General features: G+C 36.1%; 3 protein-coding genes, 1 non-coding gene and 2 pseudogenes across 4 annotated transcripts; 2 read left to right on the top strand and 4 right to left on the bottom strand.

The window, feature by feature from the left end:
* Window positions 1-1,246: 1,246 nt before the first annotated feature.
* LOC123214312 (metallothionein-like protein 4B) lies at window positions 1,247-2,578 on the bottom strand. The gene is made up of 3 exons (XM_044634070.1): window positions 2,568-2,578; window positions 1,697-1,807; window positions 1,247-1,586 (listed from the first exon to the last, which is right to left on the bottom strand). The coding sequence occupies exons 1-3, from the start codon at window positions 2,576-2,578 to the stop codon at window positions 1,424-1,426; spliced, it is 285 nt and encodes a 94-aa protein (XP_044490005.1). The 3' UTR covers window positions 1,247-1,423.
* A 1,783-nt stretch (window positions 2,579-4,361) lies between these two features.
* On the bottom strand, window positions 4,362-5,698 carry LOC123213195 (protein EXORDIUM-like 5). The gene has a single exon (XM_044632576.1). The coding sequence runs from the start codon at window positions 5,599-5,601 to the stop codon at window positions 4,519-4,521; it is 1,083 nt and encodes a 360-aa protein (XP_044488511.1). The 5' UTR covers window positions 5,602-5,698; the 3' UTR covers window positions 4,362-4,518.
* Window positions 5,699-5,846: 148 nt separating this feature from the next.
* LOC123213196 lies at window positions 5,847-7,984 on the top strand (annotated as a pseudogene).
* Window positions 7,985-9,250: 1,266 nt separating this feature from the next.
* On the bottom strand, window positions 9,251-9,414 carry LOC123215180. Its single transcript, XR_006501980.1, has one exon. It is a non-coding gene; the product is annotated as a U1 spliceosomal RNA (small nuclear RNA).
* Window positions 9,415-9,624: 210 nt separating this feature from the next.
* Window positions 9,625-11,116, bottom strand: LOC123213857 (amino acid transporter AVT3C-like). Its single transcript, XM_044633473.1, has one exon. It carries the CDS (start codon window positions 11,001-11,003, stop codon window positions 9,759-9,761), a length of 1,245 nt encoding a protein of 414 aa, XP_044489408.1. The 5' UTR covers window positions 11,004-11,116; the 3' UTR covers window positions 9,625-9,758.
* A 1,234-nt stretch (window positions 11,117-12,350) lies between these two features.
* Window positions 12,351-19,226, top strand: LOC123213856 (annotated as a pseudogene).
* Window positions 19,227-20,774: the final 1,548 nt, after the last annotated feature.

Below are 20,774 nucleotides of genomic sequence, written 5' to 3'. Positions count from 1 at the left end.
ATGTCCCACCCAAACTATGCGGAATTCTCAAAGTTTTCCCTGTTAACTTTGAAAATCTCATTTATCCACCCATGACCGTTTAGATCTGTTAATTTTAAGAGTAAAATTATCATTTTATATTTAATATTAAAAATAAACTTAAATATGATTTCATTCCCCTCCGAAGTTTAAAAAACTAACTTTTCTCTCCTAAACCAAGTTTGAAAAAATCACATTGCTCCCCCTAGGGTTTAGTTTCAAAACCTGTTCACTTTCTCCAGCGCCACCGCCGGCCATCTCCCCCTCCCGATAGTTTTCCTTCCTCCGACGGCCCATCTCAACCCATCCGACGTCGAGAGACGTCGTCTAGGAAGAGAAATCGTCTTCCCAGACTCGTCTTCATCTGGGAAGAGGATTTCTCTTCCCAGACGGCGTCGGACGTCGGATGGGTTGGGATGGAGTTAAGATGGGCCGTCGGAGGAAGGATAATTGTCGGGAGGGAGAGACAACCGATGGTGGCACTGGAAAAAGTGAATGGGTTTTGAAACTAAACCCTAGGGGAGAAATGTGATCTTTTCAAACTTGACTTAGGAGATAAAATGTTAGTTTTTAAACTTTTAAGGGGGAAAATGAGATTAAAGTTTCAGGGGTTGAGGTTCCATTAAATTTAACCTATCATGAGTGGGTAAATGATATTTTCAAAGTTAACGGAGAAAATTTTGAGAATTCAACATAGTTTGGGCGGAAAATAGTCCTTTGGCCAAAAAAAACAAAAATATATTTTAATGTGAGAAACATATAAAATACATATTTAATACGTTTTAGGTTAAAAATTCGAAACAACATGCGTTAAATACGGATTACACAGATATACAAATCATTTATATTTTTACTAATTAAGCTCTGGAAGACTTGACTAGTTGTTTCTCGGGAAGATCAATCCATAAGATGAATCCAAATCTTGTGTATGACTAAATTAATCTCTTCAAATCTCCAAATCAATATATTAATTGGAAACATTTAATATGACCCTCTAATAATTGGAGCAATGTCAAGGTGTTATTATTCATGGTTTATCAAAGTTTTGCGTATCTTAACAATTTAAAAACTTCTAATCTTTGTGGGATATACATCTAGATCTAATATCTTTTCCATATTTTGGGGATATGGAAGAAATAGAAATCAAAATGCGCTAGAAATGAAAATGACTGGTGGTCTAAAGTCATCTGTTCATAATTTAAACTTGAGGCAGCTCTACACAAAATAATGACAGTAAACAAATTATAACACAAGCTCTATTTGATTGATGTGTTATTCATATTCATTGACATTTTTCAAGCTAAAACGTTCTGAACAAGCCTTTGATGACATTGAAACACATACTCAGCTAGCTCGCTAGCTATATCTTACTTCACAAGAGACAACAACAAATCCCTCCATTGTTTCAGGCAGCACAAGCGGGACACGCACTACCAGTACCACATTTACAAAATGCCTTCTCTGTTCCAAGTACTTCAGTCTTGCTGCGACTGCATGGATTGCAGCCGCAGTGCTCCCCACACAAGCACCTATTGTGCTCACACTCATTCCCCTCCTTGCCTGTGCAGCTGCACCATATATTCATGTTCACAGCATTGTTAACTATACAATTATACATTCTTGAAAAATTAGCAACTCAAAAGGACAAAATTTCGATGGATAAAAGAAGAGAAGTGACCTGCAAGCTAGACCGCCGGGGCAAGGTGAAGGGCAGCCACATCTGTCGTTGCAAACTACTGCACTTCCTCTCACATCTGCCACTATTAATAGTTTTATTTCTGACTGCAAACTTCAATTGATTTCATACACATTGCTAACTTGGCAATGTATTTTTGTATGTTTCTGTGAAGTTTTTTTCTTCGGTTAGAAGAACAAGTGGTACCAACACTTGTTGCAGACTAGCACATGTCCTTAGGTGGCATGAATTGCTCATGCATGAAGCCACCGCTAAGATCCCATCAGCATACAAATATTGGAATTACATTTGAAGCTTCTAAACGTTTCTGGTTTGAGTCCAGTTTTGAGTAATCCCGTAGGAAATTACATATATTTAAATGTATTGGGTCCATAGAGTACTTCTGATTGCAGAAGAGTTTAATGCTTTACATGAGCGATTGAATTCGGCCAACTACCCAATTTATATGGATAGCTGATGCATCATTGTAACATCATGAAGAATGTGTCTTTGATATTATTCCTTGACTTACCATCACTATCGAATTAAAACTGTGGATATTTTCAAAATTTAAGCCATGGAAGTGACTATTACTTGGCCACATTTTTGTTGAATTTGATGACCCACAAAAGCATGCAAGTATTTGAAATGATTCATTAGTTTCTCATTGATCAAGGAGCCATGATCGGCCTTTTCAATGTTTACACACACATTTACATTCTGTTCTGCTCCTCGCTGTGAAAAACACAGTTTCAATATGAAGATAACAATATATGTTTATCATGTTTATTTGCTTTTCAAGGCAAAAACTAATTTTAGGGAGGGAAAGAAAGAGCAACCCACTACTTTAAGATGCTCATTAGAAGTTACTTACCATGTGCACATGTTGCTTTCTTTATTCACTTTCCACCTTGTCTCATTTACTCCATAAATGGCTATAATGCAATGGGAGACAACTCCAGGACACTTGGCCACAAAAGAAATGAAGGGTTTCATTCAAAATAATACAGCATTGTTGATTAAAATTGACAGAAATTTGTTCATAATCAGAAGTGTCAAGGTGTTGAGGTTATCTTCAAGTCAAATATGGTAATGGAAATGAAACTTAGGTCCAGATTAATCTAATGCAAAGTAACAGAATACTGTCCTTTGTGGGGAGTGCTGTTACTTAAAGTGCATGTGGATTTCCAACTCACAGATTGGGACACTTCCTGTGGGGTCCCGTTTGGGTAGATCAGAAAAATAGTACTAGAACTGATATTTTCACCTTTGTCTTTTCATTATTAGAGAGTAATAGCTTTTCTATGCAACTAAAAGAACTAAAATGGAGCATGATTCATGGAGAAATAATAAGCAACTGTTAATTTCCCTCAACTGCAAATATTGAATGACTTGGAGTAAATAAAAATCAGAAAAGGTAAAAGTGTCCATCCGGATTTAATAAAAAACATGTTAAACTGAAAAACAACATCAGATTAGACACAGAAAAGTTGCAATTACAGATCATTGTTTGTCATCTTTTTATCCTATCAACAAAATTTAATAATCATCATCCACCAATAGGATAAAAGGGCATTTCTTTATTTATCCAGCTGATGTTGTTGGGAGGTTTGGTAGTCTGGGACCTTTCTGGGAGGATGGAGCCTTTCATTTCATGACTTTGTTTATGACATTTTGCAAGTTGCAGCCATTTGGTAAATGCTACACTCCAATCAAGGCACAAAAACCCTTTTCAAATTTCAACCTCTGGGCCAAGCCAGGTCACCACTCAACTATATTATGGCATTGGCATGGCCTGAAAGATCATGAGAGCTTGCTAGGGCTCACACAATTCATAATAATAATAATAATAATAATAATTCATCTTATGTGGTACTTTACGGGTCCCAATCTTAGCTGTGAATCACAAATGTTCAATAAAGTAGTGACCTGACTTCTCAAGTCTCTACCGCCCATTAAAGGACAAGAATATATATGTTTGTTTCCTCCTGTGCCTACCTATTTTCCATTCAAAATTTCCAAAAGAAACCCATAACAGTAAAGAACGGCAGAAAAAGAAATGTTGCACAAACTAGCGAACAAACGTTATTACTATACCATGATTATCATGTGTATGAAGAATGGATCAGATTGAATAGGCATTAGTGGCAACCTTTTTGCCTTCTTAAAACTTAAACAAGTAAGACTTTTTTAATCAGAAGCTTATGCATAATTTAAATATAAGAAACAGGGTGATTCAATCCATCTAGGATAGTAAAATTTCAGAATGTTCTGTTTGGCAGTTCTATTATAGTCAAAACTTTCACTGAATCTTTTATAAATTTATTTGTGTTCATAAAACATATTGAACTCTGCCATTCTCTTGTTTTCACATTACTGAGTGGGGTGTTCATTCTTTCAAATTCTTACCGCTAATTGTGGTAGATGGATGGCTTTCATTAAATTCCCACAGAGAAGAAGTTGCAGTTGCAGTTTCAGCTCCATAATTCAATTTACAGCAATTAAATTATTATAATCTTTGAACATTGACCTCTTCAGATCAAATCAGACCCACCTGGGAATTGGAGAAAGCCCAAAACCCAAACTTTCACTTCTCTACTCATTATTCCTGCAAATGCAATAATTTTGATGGTGCAGAAAACCCACTGTTCCTGGAAAAACCGGAAGATTGAATAGGGTGAAAATTTCAAGTCTATTATGAATATGAATAGATTGAGCAAGTAAACACTTGTAAAAATACCCTCTTTATGCATCTAAATATTTATATACCAATAAACCATAAAAAAAAAAAATCTCCAAAAATCAAGATTCAATTTTTAATTTTCTTAATCTAGAGAATTAGGACCGGCGCAAGCTTTCAACACGGGGTTCCAAATCCACTGAACCAAAAACTTTCTCCCTCTTATCCCATTCATATTGAAAGTTCTTCCTTCTCCATCTTTCATCACTTGACCGATATACCCTCCACCACCACCTGTCCCGTACAATCCTTCACACAAGTCTCCTATCTCCGTCGGGGCCGTCGGATCCTCCCCCGCGTACCACGCATTCACCAATGGATTCGTGGACAGCTCAGCGAGCTCGTGAGCTATCACACTTATCATCCCGTCCACACCGACGTCACCGTTCGGTGGCTTCAAAGATTGCTGCCCACCTCCGCCCATGTACCCCGGCACTGCAAACGGGTACGCGCAAACTTCGGGGCATTGCTTCGCGGAGTTGCCGATCCAGGCGTACGGTAAAGTGTAGCCCACCAAAGACGGAAACGTGAAGTAATGGAACCCGCAAACAGCTCTGCAAAAATCTTGCATTGTAACTTCCGGCGCCGTGAGTATCAGGTAGATTCCGTTCTTGTGGTCAACTGGGAAAGGCGCTGACTTTACCGCTGAGGCTATCACCTGCTGTACGGACAATCTCGTAAGCTGGTTGCCGTGGGAATAAGCGCTGTCTGTGTACTCGCCGGCGATGAGAATGTTTCTGGAGACGTTGGCGTTTGTTTGGTCGGTGTAAAGAGAGACGGTTTGCCACCACTGGGAGACGGAGGGATTGGGGGAAGGTTTAACGCCGGTTTTGGTTTTGGATGATGGGGTGGTGGAGGAGATGGAGATAATAAAGTCTTTGATGAGGAGTTTTTGGGACTTTTCCCACTTGCCATACCAGATGAGGTAGATGTTTATGGGAGAAGAGAGAACAGGGCCCATGTGGTAACGGAGGTTGACTAAATCCGATGAGCCTTCAAATTTTTTAGAGGAACTGAGGATTTTCGGAGGAAGCTTTGGGTTGATATATTCAGGGTGTTTAGTGGTCAGTGTTTGCGTTTGATGTTGTTGTTCTGCTGAAACAGAAAGTACAGCAAAACAAGTGAATGTTAAAGAGAGGAAGAAGAAGAAGGAGTGCGTTGGCGACATTGCAATGGTGGTGAGGTCTGATTTGAAGCTGTGGGATGGCTTTATAAAGAGGGGAAATGGGCTGGAGACAGCTGCAAAGTGTGGGCACAGTGTGCGTTTGGTTATGGACAACTGAGAAATTGAATATGACAGGACTAACCCTTTTGTTTTTTTTAACTGTTTTTGCAATCTGACAGTAAATTTTCACCTATTCCAATTCTAATGCCTTATTTAGTTGTTAATATCTTGTATCTGAATCCAAATCATAAATAAACAACATTAATGGTGAAAAAGCAAGAAAGCAGTCTGTTACAGCTATTGTGTTCATCGCCATTGTTGGTGCAGGCGTTTTAGGCTTGCCTTACGCCTTTAAACGCACAGGATGGCTCTTTAATCTGCTCATGATCTTTGAAGTGGTCGCCTTGACTTATCACTGCATGATGTTGTTGGTGTATACCCGTCGAAAGCTTGAGTCGTTCAGTAATGGGTTCGCAAAGATTAGTTCTTTTGGTGATCTGGGGTTCGCTGTCTTTGGTTCAATTGGCCGGTTTTCAGTTGATGTTATGATAATTCTTTGTCAAGCTGGGTTTTGTGTTGGGTATTTGATATTTATTTCAAATAGTTTATTTAGTTTGCTTGATCAAAAGAGTATATTAGGGTTATCAGCAAAGGGGTTTTATATATGGATGTGTTTTCCTTTTCAGTTGGGGTTAAATTCCATAGCAACATTAAACCATTTGGCTCCTTGAGTATTTTTTCTGATATTGTTGGTTTAGGTGCCATGGGTGCTGTGGTCGTTTTTGTGGAGCATAGGCCTGAAGTGCGAGCTTTTGCCGGTTGATCTATGTTTTTCTATGGTATGGGTGTGGTTCTTTATACACTTGAAGGGGTTGGTTTGGCTTTGCCTTTAGAGTCAGAGGCTGAAGACAAGGACAAGTTTGGGAGAACCTTAGTGTTGAGTATGACTTTTATTGCATTTTGTATGGAGGCTTTGGGGCATTGGGATATATTGCTTTTGGTGAAGCAACCAAGGACATTCTAACTGCTACTAAGGGGCCTGGATTTCTCACTGCTTTAGTTAAATTAGGCCTTTCTATAAACTTGTTTTTCCCATTTCCTCTGTCCATGAATCCGGTCTATGAGGTTGTCAAACGGTGTTATTGTGGCGGGGAATATTGCCTTTGGATGAGATGGGTGTTGGTTTTGGTGGTGTGTATGGTGGCATTGTTTGTACCAAGTTTTCCAGATTTCATGTCTCTGGCGGGGAGTAGTGTGTGTGTTGGATTAGCATTTGTTTTGCCTGCATTGTTTCACTTCCTCGTATTCAAAGAAGAAATGGAGGGGAGAAGGACTATTTCCCACCTAACTTTTGATGCGTTTTCAAAATGTCACCCACGGCAGATGAAAATCCACTTTTCCCACCCATGACCAAACTGTCATCCAATTTTTCAGTTAGGGACAGGGGCAAAATCGTCATTTACTATTTAAAACCTTAAAACTTTAAAATTCACTATTTTCCCCCTCTAGGTTTTAAAAACTAATAACTTATCTATCCTCAAAGTTTGAAAAGTTTAGATTTCACCCTTAGAGTTTGTTTCCTTCTCCGGCCACCACCGACGGCCAACGCAATCGATCGATCTCCCATCTTCGACTACAAAGGACGACCCTTCGTTGCTCAGATCTGGACGATGAAGCATCGTCCAGATCTGAAAGAACAGACGAAGGACGACGCTTCGTAGTAGCGTCTGGACGACGCGACGAGCGACGAAGGACGACGAAGAGTTGTCCTTCGTCGCATCGTGCGACGAGGAGATGAAGATCTCTTCATCGCACCACCGCCGTCGTACCAGGAGAAGGAGGACGCCGATGACGACGCCGGAGACGACGTCGGGAGATGAAGTTGAAGAATGGGGGTGAAACTGCTAGTTTTGAAAGTTATGGGGGGCGGCTGTATTTTGAAAAATATGGAAACCCTAGGTTTGGGGGTGAAAATGTTAGTTTTCAAAGTTTGAAAACTTTAGGTAAGGTGAAATGTTAGTTTCTAAAACCTAAGGGGGGTGAATGGTAAAACCCTCACATCAATTTTGTGATGAATTTTGCAGACTAAATTGAGGGGTATTTTTATCATTTCATCTAACAAGAGTAAAATAGATATTTTACCCTTATGCAAACAGATATCATCCATATTAACGGCTCATGGGTGGGAAAAATGGATTTTCATCTGTCGTGGGTGGTATTTTGAGAACGCATCAAAAGTTAGGTGGGAAATAGTCCTACTCCCGAAGTGGAGTGGAAAGAGTGGGCTTTGGATATAGGCATTGTTGTATTGGAAATTGCCCTTGCAATCTCAGGAACTTGGTATGCATTAAAGGACATTTTATCAGTGTAAGCATGAATATCAACCGTGGACTTGGTATACACTAACAGGCATTTTTTATCTAATGTATGGGGTTACATTGAATCTATCAACTTTTACCAGTCTCACATTGTATTAGTTGTTTCCTACATTGTGATGAGAAGTATGATAAATGTAATAGGATCTTTTCCTTATTTAATAAAATTAAATCAATTTAAGAAATAACCAAAATGCTCTCGAAACATATTAGTGTGTGTTACAATTTTTTTTGTAAATTTAGTTGTTATTTTAATTGAATACTAAAATATTTTTGTTTTAAAAATTTAATAAATAAGATTAAATTATAACAAAATAAAAAATAATCGAAATGCTCTAAAAATGTATTTATGGGTGTTATAAATACATAAATAATATATATTTATTAATCTTCTGAATAATTTATCTTTATGATAATCTTTTCAAACCAAAACCACATAATGTTAACCTTAAACCTTAAATCTTATGGATACTCATTAACATTAATATATTATTTCTTGTTAAATTTGTTGTTCAGTTTTGTCTATCCAAATTTCATTATATATTATAATAATGCAATCAAATGAACTTGAAAATCAATACCAAAGAGTCTTAGGCCAAATGGGGTTTGTTGTCAATCCTTGTATGGAGCATTCTAAACATACTAAAGAGTCTCGAGTAATTTGTAGCGACCCAAGGTTAGTGGATGTGACAAGGGTTTGGACAAATATGGTTGATAGTGTGTTTAAGTATGTGTGCTTGTCAGTTTCATGGGTATTGTTGCTTGTTTGAACATGCTCCAGCCGTAGGGCGGGCATAATGTACCAAAGGCTATTCAAGGGGACTAACTATCCCTACACAAATTAATCAAGAGTTATAATTGTTCTCTGATAAGTCCAAAGTGAGACGAAACTAATGACCTTATGTTATAATGTGTGCATATGTAACTCTGATTTTCAAGAAAGCCGTATCGGGGATACTGCACAACTAAATCGAGAATTTTAACTTGCAACAAATCACACCCCAATCCCAAATACAAATTTAGTGGACATCATGATTAGGTACATCAGAAGCAACATTCCATTGCTGCTGCTACCCTACCTTCCAGTTGATTGACTTTTCAGATATGACTGCATCAACTTCCTCCGTATTTCCTGTATATATATGCTCTCACGTTTTACAGTCATTACATTCTCTGAAAAGAAAGGAAAAAAATTATTTTGAAGCATGCGTAGGAAAGCTTCCCGATAAATATTTAAGTTTTTGGGTTGGGAATATTGATTTAACACTGAAGATTGGGCAGGGGCCGGGCGAACGCAGGCCCCCACTTCCACAAATTGTGACGTACAGTCTCCCTTCCCACTGAGGGAGAAGTTAGAGTGGAGCACCCAGAGTGCAATGTGAGCCTCCATTCTAGGCCATGGGACTTGTTGATCACCCATTGACCCCGCCCAGGTAAGTGTGTTTTTCATTCTCCGTTCTTTCTTTTTATATACTCTTTCTCATCCCTTTATCACCCCATATTCACTTCATGTGGGATACACTTTGCTTCACAAAACCCCAAAAGCAACGCAATTTTGGTGTAACAAATTTAAATCATTTTCATACAAGATATATCACTAACACAACTATGCAATACTCTCAGAGAACTAAAAGACTGCCTGATTTCATTTATCATACTTCTCATCACAATGTAGGAAACAAATAATACAATGTGACAAGCAAAAGTTGATATATTATTCATCGTTAACTCCATACATTAGGAAAAAAAATGCCCACTAGTGTATACCAAGTTCACAGTTGATATTCATACTTTCACTGATAAAATCTCCTTCGATGAATACCAAGTTCCTGAGATTGCAAGAGCAATTCCCAATACAACAATGCCTATGTCCAAAACCCACTCTTTTGTCTCCATTTCTTCTTTGAATACCAGGAAGTGAAACAATGCAGGCAAAACAAATGCTAATCCAACACACACACTACTCCCAACCAGAGACATGAAATCTGCAAAATTTGGTACAAATAATGCCACCATACATACCAAGAAAACCAACACCCATCTCATCCAAAGGCAATATTCCCCACCACAATACCGCCGTTCGACAACCTCATAGACCGGATTCATGGACAGGGGAAAAGTGAAAAACAAGTTTATTGAAAGGCCTATATTAACCAAAGCAGTGAGAAATCCAGGCCCCATATTAGCAGTTATAATGTCCTTGGTTGCATCACCAAAAGCAATATATCCCAATGCACCAAAGCCTCCATACATTAATGCAATAAAAGCCATACTCAAGCCTAAGGTTCTCCCAAACTTGTCCTTGTCTTCAGCCTCTGACTCTAAAGGCAAAATCAAACCAACCCCTTCAAATGTATAAAGAACCACACCCATACCATAAAAAAGCATAGACCAACCACCAAAAGCCTGCACTTCAGGCCTATGCTTAGCAAGAACAACCACATCTTCCACCATTACAACACCCATGGCACCTAAATCAACAATATCAGCAAAAATACTCAAAGGAGCCAAATGGGTTAATGTTGCTATGGAATTTAACCCCAACTGAAAAGGAAAACACATCCATATATAAAATCCCTTTGCTGATAACCCCAATAGACTTTTTCGATCAAGGAGATTAAATAAACTATTTGAAATAAATATCAAATACCCAATACAAAACCCAACTTGAGAAAGAATAATCATAACATCAACCAAAAACCGGCCAATTGAACCACACACAGCGAACCCAAGATCACCAAAAGAATTAATCTTTGCGAACCCATTACTGAAAGACTCAAGCTTTCGACGGGTATACACCAACAACATCATGCAGTAGTAAGTCAAGGCGGCCACCCCAAAGATCAAAAGTAGACTAATGAGCCATCCGGTGCGTTTAAACGCGTAAGGCAAGCCTAAAACGCCTGCACCAACAATGGCAATGAACACATTGGCGAATGTTTTGGGTTGGGAGGATAGAGGGACGGTTTCGGCGCCAATGAGTGGCGTGTTTTCTGTCGGTAACGGACTACTTTCTTGCTTTTTCGCCATTAATGTTATTCAGAGGATGGAAGTTTTGAGACAGTTTGAAGCGATATTTAGAGAAAAGAAAATAATTTTCGTGTTTGCTAGTTGTGTGAATTTATAGGCTTCATGCATTGAATGAAGCGTTTGAATTTGGATAACCTTTTCATTCATCTACAGCTTTGGATAATCTTTACGTCGCTGAATTTCTCTATGATTTTCTATCACAACAAAATGCATATTTTCACCTGCAAATAAATTGATTAGTCAATAAAATAAGTGATATTAGGTGAAGCCCAACCTATTTGATTGATACATGAGATGTTATTCTTAAAATCGGAACATATGTGGAGTGGAGGTGATTCATGCGATGCAGGTCCATCACATTCTACCATCACATCTGTACAAAAATACTTACACAGCCATATTAAATGGCAGCTACCTTGGATGACCATTGACCAAATATTTTTAATTTTGTAGAAATCTCAATGTTTTAAAAGGGAATTCCATGCATTTTCTTTTTCCTTGAGAATAATTAATAGTACCATAGTGTCATGCGGTCAAAACATTTTTTTTTTTCCAAGTCCAGCTCTTAAAAGTATTTTGGTAGATAGAACTGTTACAAACAGCAATATTTGGTAATTAGTGACCCACGAGATGCAAGATTTGGCAATGTGATATATATATATATATATATAAAATATGATTTTAGGTTAACCTTTTTGAAATTAAGAATCAAATTGGCAAAAATGCATTTATTTTTTTTTTACGCTTTAGAAACCACTGTTCTATCATTTATTCTCAATTATTATTTAATTCAAATATATTTTCTCTTTTTATAAATGGAAAAGAGAGAAAAATATAAAATTTGCTTGTAATTTCTCTTTTTACATACCAGTAATAAACATGGTAGACATACACATATACAAAATATATTTCGATTGAATTGCATCAAAATTACTTGTCTTATCTTACTTAAATTTTAATTGTTGATACATTTACACCCAAGTCTTACAAATTTTGTATACTTCTCGTTGACGTAATTTTTAACATCAACATTTTGAAGATAGAAGGAGAGCCCTACAAACTCTCTCTATTTTTTTTATTATGCCTCAACTTAGTTTGATTGACATATAATTAGTACAATTTCCAGAAAATAAGTTTTTATGAAAATACTTTCACCTAAGTTTTATAAAGTGTTTAATTACCAAAAAAGAAAAAGTTTTCTAAAGCGTTTTGTCATGCATTGCATTCCACGTTAACCTGGTTTGGGTCCATTGGATAGAAATCCTAAGATATTATGTATAGTAAGGAAATAAGAGAAAATGCAAATGGCAGGTTTGAACAAGGCAAGCCTGAAAAATGGTGCTAAGGTATTTAGAGGATACACTGCAGTATGTATTGAAAATTAGTTCAAATGGCGGGTTTGAAGTTGTAGGATTTTAGTTGCGGACTGGACTCATACTGCTAGCAAGTGAAGTTGCTTGGATATGTTCGTTTCCTTGCTTAGTGAGTTGAAGGTTAATAAACCAAATATGTGTCTTGAAGAGATCAAATAGTTGAGATTTTAATAAAGCCTCTCACTGTTGAATGTTGTTGAAAGATGCAAGAACTGAGCTTGTGAGGGATGCTGAACGATCAAGCTCTACATTGCACCAGTTGCAGAGAAGCTGAGGCTGCTGCTCGAATAGGAATTTTGTACGGGAAACTTTTCCTTGTTTCTTTTTTGTTTCTCTTAATTTTCAGATTACATAAAACATTCTGCCAACTGTAAAATTTTGATTGGTGTAAAGGTGAGAACATTGCCAATTAGTAAAATTCGAAATAAACAAGAGAAATTAATTGAAAAAAAAAAACAAAAACAAAATGCAAAGACGAAGACTTTGAGTTTTAATGAAAAAAAATTCAAATTTCTGAGAGATGCGATTCAACAGCATGAAGCCCTTTTGAAACTGTTGCCAGAAAAGGAATATGGCTAACGATCTTTGTGATATTCGCTTACTTCTCTTTGCTGCTGCCGTTGCTTTCATTTACATCCAGGTTCTCCTTTCCCAAATCGCTTGTAGTTATTATTATTATTATTATTTTGTTGTTAAATTTGAGATTACGATGTCCAGTCTTCTTTAATTTTTAAATTACTTTTAATCTTAGATGCGGCTTTTTACTACGCAATCAGAGTACGCCGATCAGATGGCTGCTGCAGTACGTTTCTAATTTTTCTATTTCATTTCAGCTTCTATTATTTACCATTTGAATGTTTTAACTGAAATGTTGACTGTAATATTTTAAAATTTTGGACTTTTCTTGTTTGAAACCGTTGAGGATCGTACTTTTTATTTGTCCTTCGAAGTTCCTAGTTTTTATGATGCTTTATTTAGTTAATTTCTCATGAGTGTCTCTAGAAACAGCTACCGGGCAAAGTTTGGACAATGTTGCGGTGAATACGTTCCTTAAGATGTTTAACATGTGGGTGGTGTTTGCAGCTTGAATCCGAGAATCATTGTACGGGTCAAATGCGGTTTCTAATTGATCAAATAAGTATGCAGCAGGGCCAGATTGTGGCCCTCGAAGGTTTGTGCCTTTCTTTTTTAATTTAATTCTTATTCATGTGCTATTTTAGATGGTAGATTTATGAATAGTTCTTGATTTTTTAAATTTACTTCTTTTGATGATTTATTTGATGAGTGTATATGTACATAAAGGAGAAGGCTATGGTCCTATAGAAATTTAGGGGTTTTGATTGTAATTACATACGGGGAAATGTTATTTGGAAACATGAGTGGCTTCTCTCTCTTCATGGTCCTATAGAAATTATTTGCTTTTATTTTCTGGAAAAACCTACAGACATGTTATATTCGACAACTAAAATTGTGCTACTCTTTCCAGAAGAAAAGAAACGCCGAGACCAAGAATGTGGACAGCTGAAAGCTCTTGTTAAGGATCTGGAAAGTAAGTTCTTATCTACAATGAAGTCTCTTTTGTAGTTTGTTTTATAATAATTGTTGCATTTCTCAGTTTTAAATGAAAAGTAATTGAGATCTGGAGAAGTAATGGAGTGGAACACTCATAAGATATGAATGGAGTGTCATTTTTGGAATTTTTCATTTTCACAGCTTACATGCAATCATGTTCAAAGAAGTTACATATTTTTATGTTTGACATTTTTGGTACATCCATGGTGTTTATGCTAGTTCAATTCTGTTGGGTGGTTTGGAGACCATGAAATTTGTAATTGCAAACAAAAAGAGCATTGTGACTAAGTTGATTTGGTTGAAGAAGTTCACATTTTAAATCCAAATCAGATATGCATGTGTAATTTTCATGTCCAAATTGCATGGCTGGAATCAACTTTGTTTTTGACTTTTTTGTATAGGTATATTCCTACAGAGAGCATTTTCCCAGACTTCTTATTTCTCTGTGCTCTTGAGGCCATGTACTCTATTCATATGCATACTTGGACATATGCTTGTAATGTAATTCAACCCAAAATTTTTAGTTTATAGATAAGGGTCTAACAGTTGTGCTTGTCTGCTTGAGCTTTTTAGACGGGAAGGTTGTTTCTTAGATGTAACATGATGTTGTTCATGTGCTACAGGTTGGTAATAGCATTTTTTTTCCTCAAAAGGAACAGGACAATCCATTTTTGGTGGATTGCCTGCCACTTAGAGTGTTGAGCCGAGTCGATCTGTTTAATTTTTAGTTGATTATAGGACTTTTTTTCGTGAGTGTTTTTTTTTTTAAGTTTATTTACAACTATTTTTTGTGAGAATAGTCACTTTATTTCATATTCATCTGTATAAGCTACTTTTTGCTTGAGTTACTTCAATTGAATGATTTAAAGATTCTTACTGTTTTCTTCTTAATGTTGCAGGGAAAGGTCTAGAAAGACACATTGACAAAGCTCAGGTTTGCTTGAAATAAGGCAATTCTCAGTTTTTTCGCTTTTAGAGGTCATCATTTCTGATCTTTCGATCATTCCTTCTGCTGAACTCATTAGGTGCCAGTAGCAGCTGTTGTGGTTATGGCATGTAATCGTGCTGATTATTTGGAAAGGACTATTAACTCTATCATAAAGTATGTATTATTTCTTGAATTTTTGTGTTGGAGAGTCTAGTGCCTTTAACAGAATAGTCAGTTTGTCGTTGTGGCCTGATTCTCCATTTCAACAGATATCAGCGTTCTGTTGCTACAAAGTATCCACTCTTCGTATCCCAGGTACTTACATTCATGGCCTTCTGTGCATTACTGCAAAATTTAGGCTTTTTATCTGTGATTTAAGAGACAAAAATAACAAACAGCTTTTTTCTTTTTAAAGGATGGGTTGGATCCAAATGTCAAGAAGAAGGCTTTGAGTTATGACCAGCTAACATATATGCAGGTATGTCATATCATATGTACTCTTTGATTTATGATCAGCTATTTGTTGTCCATCTCCTGGAAATAGTTCTTTTTTTTAAAATACATGAAGCATTTCTGATGTTCTAGTTAACTTTTGGGATTACTTTTACATCAGAGATGGTTCAAGCTTTGGTGAATACTAACTTGATTTAATTGCAGCACCTGGATTTTGAACCAGTGCGTACTGAAAGACCAGGGGAATTGACGGCATACTACAAGATCGCTCGTAAGGATTACTCTCAACTTGCTTGTGTCACAGCCTGTATAAATTTGTGAATTGAAATGATAACTTTCTCTAGGTCACTACAAATGGGCATTGGATAAATTATTCTACAATCATAATTTCAGCCGGGTTATCATACTAGAAGGTGAAATTGCCTGCCATCAGCTTGTCAGTTTCAATTACTTCTCATATCTCTTTATCATATGTCACTTGTGTATTACCAGAAAAAAATAATCTGATTATAATGTTCTTTCTCGAAGGCAGATGATATGGAGATTGCCCCTGATTTTTTTGATTATTTTGAGGCTGCGGCAGCTCTTCTTGACAAGGATAAGTATGTGTTTGAATGAGCTCAAGTTTGTACTTGTTGAATTTCTTTTTGTCATTGGTGATTTTTTTTTTTTTCCTGAAATTCACTTTCTTTACATAAAACTTTAACTGTATTAGGTCTATTATGGCTGTTTCCTCATGGAATGACAATGGACAAAAGCAGTTTGTGCATGATCCTTGTAAGTTTAATAAACTTTTCTATTGTACTTACCATAGGACAGCTAATTACAATAATGCGATGACTTCTATTATTTTATTCTGAAGGAGGAAGCCATAATTATTCTGTTTTTGATCTTTAACAAAATAATTTCTTGGCTATGATTGTTGTATGGTTTGGTAGCAGGTCCTAATTTAGAATTCAGTGAACATGTAGGAAGGTTTGAGAGATTTTTGGGTATCAGGAAAAAGAAAAATAATTGTACTCATTATTTAATGTTTTAGTGTCTTTGTGTTCTCTTTGTTGTCTTGAGCAATGCTCCAACAGATTTCTTCCGTGATGACCTTCCATCTTAGTTTTCTTCGACTTCTGCAACACAACTCATTGCCAGATGTTTTTTGTTTCTCTAATTCTGTCTGACACTTCTCTTCACATTTTACTTTGTCTCTGTGATATATATGTGACAACCTATGATAAAACAATAAATTTCTATTAGTCTATTTATTATTAATAATTTCCACAAAGCTTGAATGAGATTATGAAAATTTTTTGAAATAGAAGATTTTGCATTATAGTTGTTCTCTTATTCTATGTTGTGCTATGCAGATGTACTTTATCGCTCGGATTTCTTTCCTGGTCTTGGATGGATGTTGACCAGAACTACATGGGATGAATTATCACCCAAGTGGCCGAAAGCATATCCTTTTCTCCTTTTGTATTATGAATATCTTATTACATTGCATAGTGCATTTATTATCTCTTATAAACATTTTTCTTTAACAAAACATCACCTACTGGGATGATTGGTTGAGATTGAAAGAGAATCACCAAGGATGACAATTTGTCCGTCCTGAAATTTGCAGAACGTATAATTTTGGTGAGCATGTATGTATATCTCAGGTTTTTGGAATGTTTTATTTTTTATACCAACTTAACCCTATGGCTGATATGTTAATTTTGGATTCTCCAGCTATACATGTGTGTTCGTGTATTTAATTATTTTTCTTTTACTTGACTTTTATTTATTTTTATACTCATATTAAACCAACTAAAGATTTAGTGTGAGCGGAGTTTGATTCCAAGACCTTTTATGCGCTTAAGGATTACCAACTAAACTAGCGCTATTCACATGTTAATTACTTAAATTTCTGTGTCAGCGGTACACAATCCTCTTGATTTAGTTTTCTGTTATAACACAACTGAATTCCCACTTAGTGTTGATACTCATTCATATTTTGATTTTCATGCAGGGTTCTAGCATGGGGCAGTTCTTCCAACGATATCTTGAGCCTATTAAGATGAATGATGTTCTGGTGGAATCCAGTTTCTATTCCATGTTGTGTCTATTTTGATTTTCTTTATATTTCTCAGTTGCTGACATAAAGTTTTCTTTTGCTTGTTTTCTTGAAAGGTTGATTGGAAGTCGATGGATTTGAGTTACCTAATGGAGGTAATGCATCATCTGAATGGAAATTAAATGCAGTTATCATCTTTATCTTTTTCTTCAATTTTTTGGTCAAGAAATTGTGTTCTATTTTCCTAGGACAAGTATTTGAAGTACTTTGCTGAACTTGTGAAAAAAGCTAAGCATGTCAGTGGAGCTGATGCTGTTCTCAAGGCATATAACATAGAAGGTGATGTGCGTGTTCAGTATGAAGACCGGTCAGATTTTGAGCGCATTGCACATCAGTTTGGAATATTTGATGAATGGAAGGTAATTTATTAGAGAAATTTATATGATCTCTTGTTTCTTCATTAATGGTGGTAGTGAAAGGAACTACTAGTAATCATGGAAGAGGCAATCATACTAGCTACTTGACTATTTAACTGCATGGGCTTAGCGATAAAAAAATACTCCTTGTTTTTACTGCATATGTTCAAGGGTTCAAATCCCTTTGGATCCACCTGTTTGAGATGTTATCCCACAAGTTGTCTGGCTGTGAAGGTTATACAGTCTGTTAAGAGACTCTAATTTAGAAATTGATTAACACGTAGCGAAGGTTAAGTGATTTTCAGGTATTTGATAATGAAAGTCTTTAACTGCATAATGACCATAGCCTTGCACTATTAGACATACATTCTGTTAAATCCTGTAAAGTTTTTTCAACCTTTTGTTACTTTATTTTTAATAAATTATACATCATTTTTTGTTATTATAAAACAAAAACACAAATGAAAAAGGAAGGCACTTCTAAAGTTATTCATAGGAAAGAGATGATAATGTTTATGATGAGCTACTATCTCTCTATCTCGGATACACCCATAAAAATAGTGGAAGACTGCATTCTTTCACCTCAACATGATAGACTTGAATTAAGTACCTGAATTTTAAAAAATGATGCTCATTCTGTCTTTTGTTGTAGTAAGTTAACTTATATCTCCTCAAAATTGATATTTTCTTCAGTCTATTTTTATGCTCTTACTTTCTTGCATTATCCTCATTTCAGGATGGTGTACCAAGGACAGCATATAAAGGGGTAGTGGTTTTCCGATACTTAACCTCACGGTGTGTATTTCTTGTTGGTCCTGATTCTCTGAGGCAGCTTGGAATTAAAGATCCTTGATATAGAAAAGGTTAGTAACGACATTCCAAGTTTTTGTTCTTGGGTTTCTATAGTCCCAATCGTCATTTATAGTTTGCCAAGGTTGTCATGAGAATTTCTTAGCAGAAAAAAAAAAAAAGAAAGAAAGAAAGGTTGCCATGAGAAAAGCTGTGTAACTGGAGTGGATTTATTTATTTCCATTGTCCTATGAAATGGTAAGGATCGGAAAATACAAAGGATGAAAAATGTAAACTGGCTAGGTTCTGAGCTTTGAAATTTGAGGACTTGTTGTGCAGTGATATGAATCAATACTGTCAATACTCAACTGAAAGAAGGTGGTGCTCCTATTAAGGTTCAAATTTTCATCAGATCTATGAACTTTAGTAATGTAATGGATACCATAACGTTCTGCACCTCAACACTATTTGCTGATATACTGAATTAATTAATTAAGATCTGAAAGATGTATAGGCAGGAAGAGGCAGCGTTTTTTGTAGTTTCGACCGGAATTCTGTTCATTTTCTTAATTGAGTACAAAAAGAGATGTAAATGTAGTTGATAAATTTTATTTTATCATATTTTAAGTGAATTTGTGTTAACTATGATGCTGTATTGCATGAATTCAACACTTTTTCAGTATGGTATACTGATGTGCGACATAATGTTCTAAGGCGTATTTTGATACTGAACCAACCATCACAGGCACAAAATCCACAATCAAATCCACCACCACCACAAGAATACGGCGACCAGTTCTACAACCATAACCTCCACAGCTCTTCACCTGTTGATTTTGCTAATAACTGAAACAGTACGTGGTGGAAAGGGTTGAGCAGATTCAATGTCAATGTGTTTCAGCACTCTAGTGTCCAAATTGTACCAATTGCGCATCACTCCTGTTTCTGCCATGTTATAAGTCACTCTCTATAATAAGCTTTGCCTGAAAAGACAATGGATACTCCTATATCCATGAAAGATCCTTTCATGCATGTTTGATCAAACAAGGATTTGAATCATATACTTCCATTGGAAATGCCCGTATGGACTTCTACATGAAAAGTAGATTCATTGACTCTGCAACGACTGTGTTTGATTGCAGGAGTTGCAAAGACTCCGTTTCTTGGTATATGTTGATACAGTGACCTTCATTGGGGTGGTCTAGGAGAAGGATTACGGTGGTATTAGATTCTCTAGTTGATGCTTATGCGAAGTGTTATATTATTGAGCTTGATTGGGATGTTTTTAGTGCCATGAAGAGAAGGGATGTTGTATCATGGAGTAAAATGATTTCTGGTTTCATCCATTGTGGTATGCCTGATGAAGCAATTGCTGTCTTCCAGGAGATGAACCAGACACAAGAGAAGCCTAATGCAGTTACCATTATAAATCAGCTTGAAGCTTTCTCAGTTTACAGCTGAACTAAAGAGGTCAAAGTGGGCTCATGGGATTGCAATTAGCAGTGGCTTGGCAGCAGAAGTAGCCATAAGGACTGCAAATGCGGAGCCATAGAATCCTCAAGAAAGCCCTATCAAATTGCACCAACACAACCCCCTCCCCCTCTCCTCAAAAGAAAAGAAAAGAAAATCTTGTCATGGAGAGCCATGGTGGCAGCTTATGGTATGAATAGCCTCACACGAGGCATAGTCCTCGATAACTGAAATGAAATCACATGGCTTGAAGAGGGGCTTGCCTTTTCATATAAACTAAAGAGTGACCTCTCTTTCACAGGCTTGTGAGATTAACCATGGCTGTGGGAGCCCTGATGAGAGGGGTCATTGCCAGGGCCATTGTGAATGATGAAATAAATTATATTTATTTTTTTTATTATTTTGTGTAAATTAAATTTCACTTTCCAAGATATTTTATTATTTCAATAAGATAATAAATACAAATAATTAACTCAAATATATATACAAATAATAATATATTATTATATAATTTAATAATTTTAAATTAATAATAAAACAATACTCAATCACATAATAATATATAATTATTTATATACAAATTTGTATTTATTATTTTCGTATAAAGTATTTCTCAAATTCTAAATTTAATCTATAATATTTATATATAAATAATATAATCATACAACGCACAACCTTTTTCCTAAATAATTTTATTTTATTCAAGACCAAATTGAAATG

This window comes from Mangifera indica, chromosome 4 (genome assembly GCF_011075055.1).
Source record: "Mangifera indica cultivar Alphonso chromosome 4, CATAS_Mindica_2.1, whole genome shotgun sequence".
In the NCBI taxonomy this organism is placed as follows: Eukaryota; Viridiplantae; Streptophyta; class Magnoliopsida; order Sapindales; family Anacardiaceae; genus Mangifera; species Mangifera indica.
Note: the sequence above shows the minus strand (reverse complement) of the source record. Positions and strands in the feature narration are given on the sequence as shown.

Coding starts and splice junctions, on each gene's coding strand:
- LOC123214312 (XM_044634070.1), bottom strand. Junction 1,587..1,696: donor CCCGGCGGTCTAGCTTGCAG/GTCACTTCTCTT, acceptor TATATGGTGCAG/CTGCACAGGCAAGGAGGGGA.
- LOC123213195 (XM_044632576.1), bottom strand. CDS start 5,601: ATGTCGCCAACGCACTCCTTCTTCTTCTTCCTCTCTTTAACATTCACT.
- LOC123213857 (XM_044633473.1), bottom strand. CDS start 11,003: ATGGCGAAAAAGCAAGAAAGTAGTCCGTTACCGACAGAAAACACGCCA.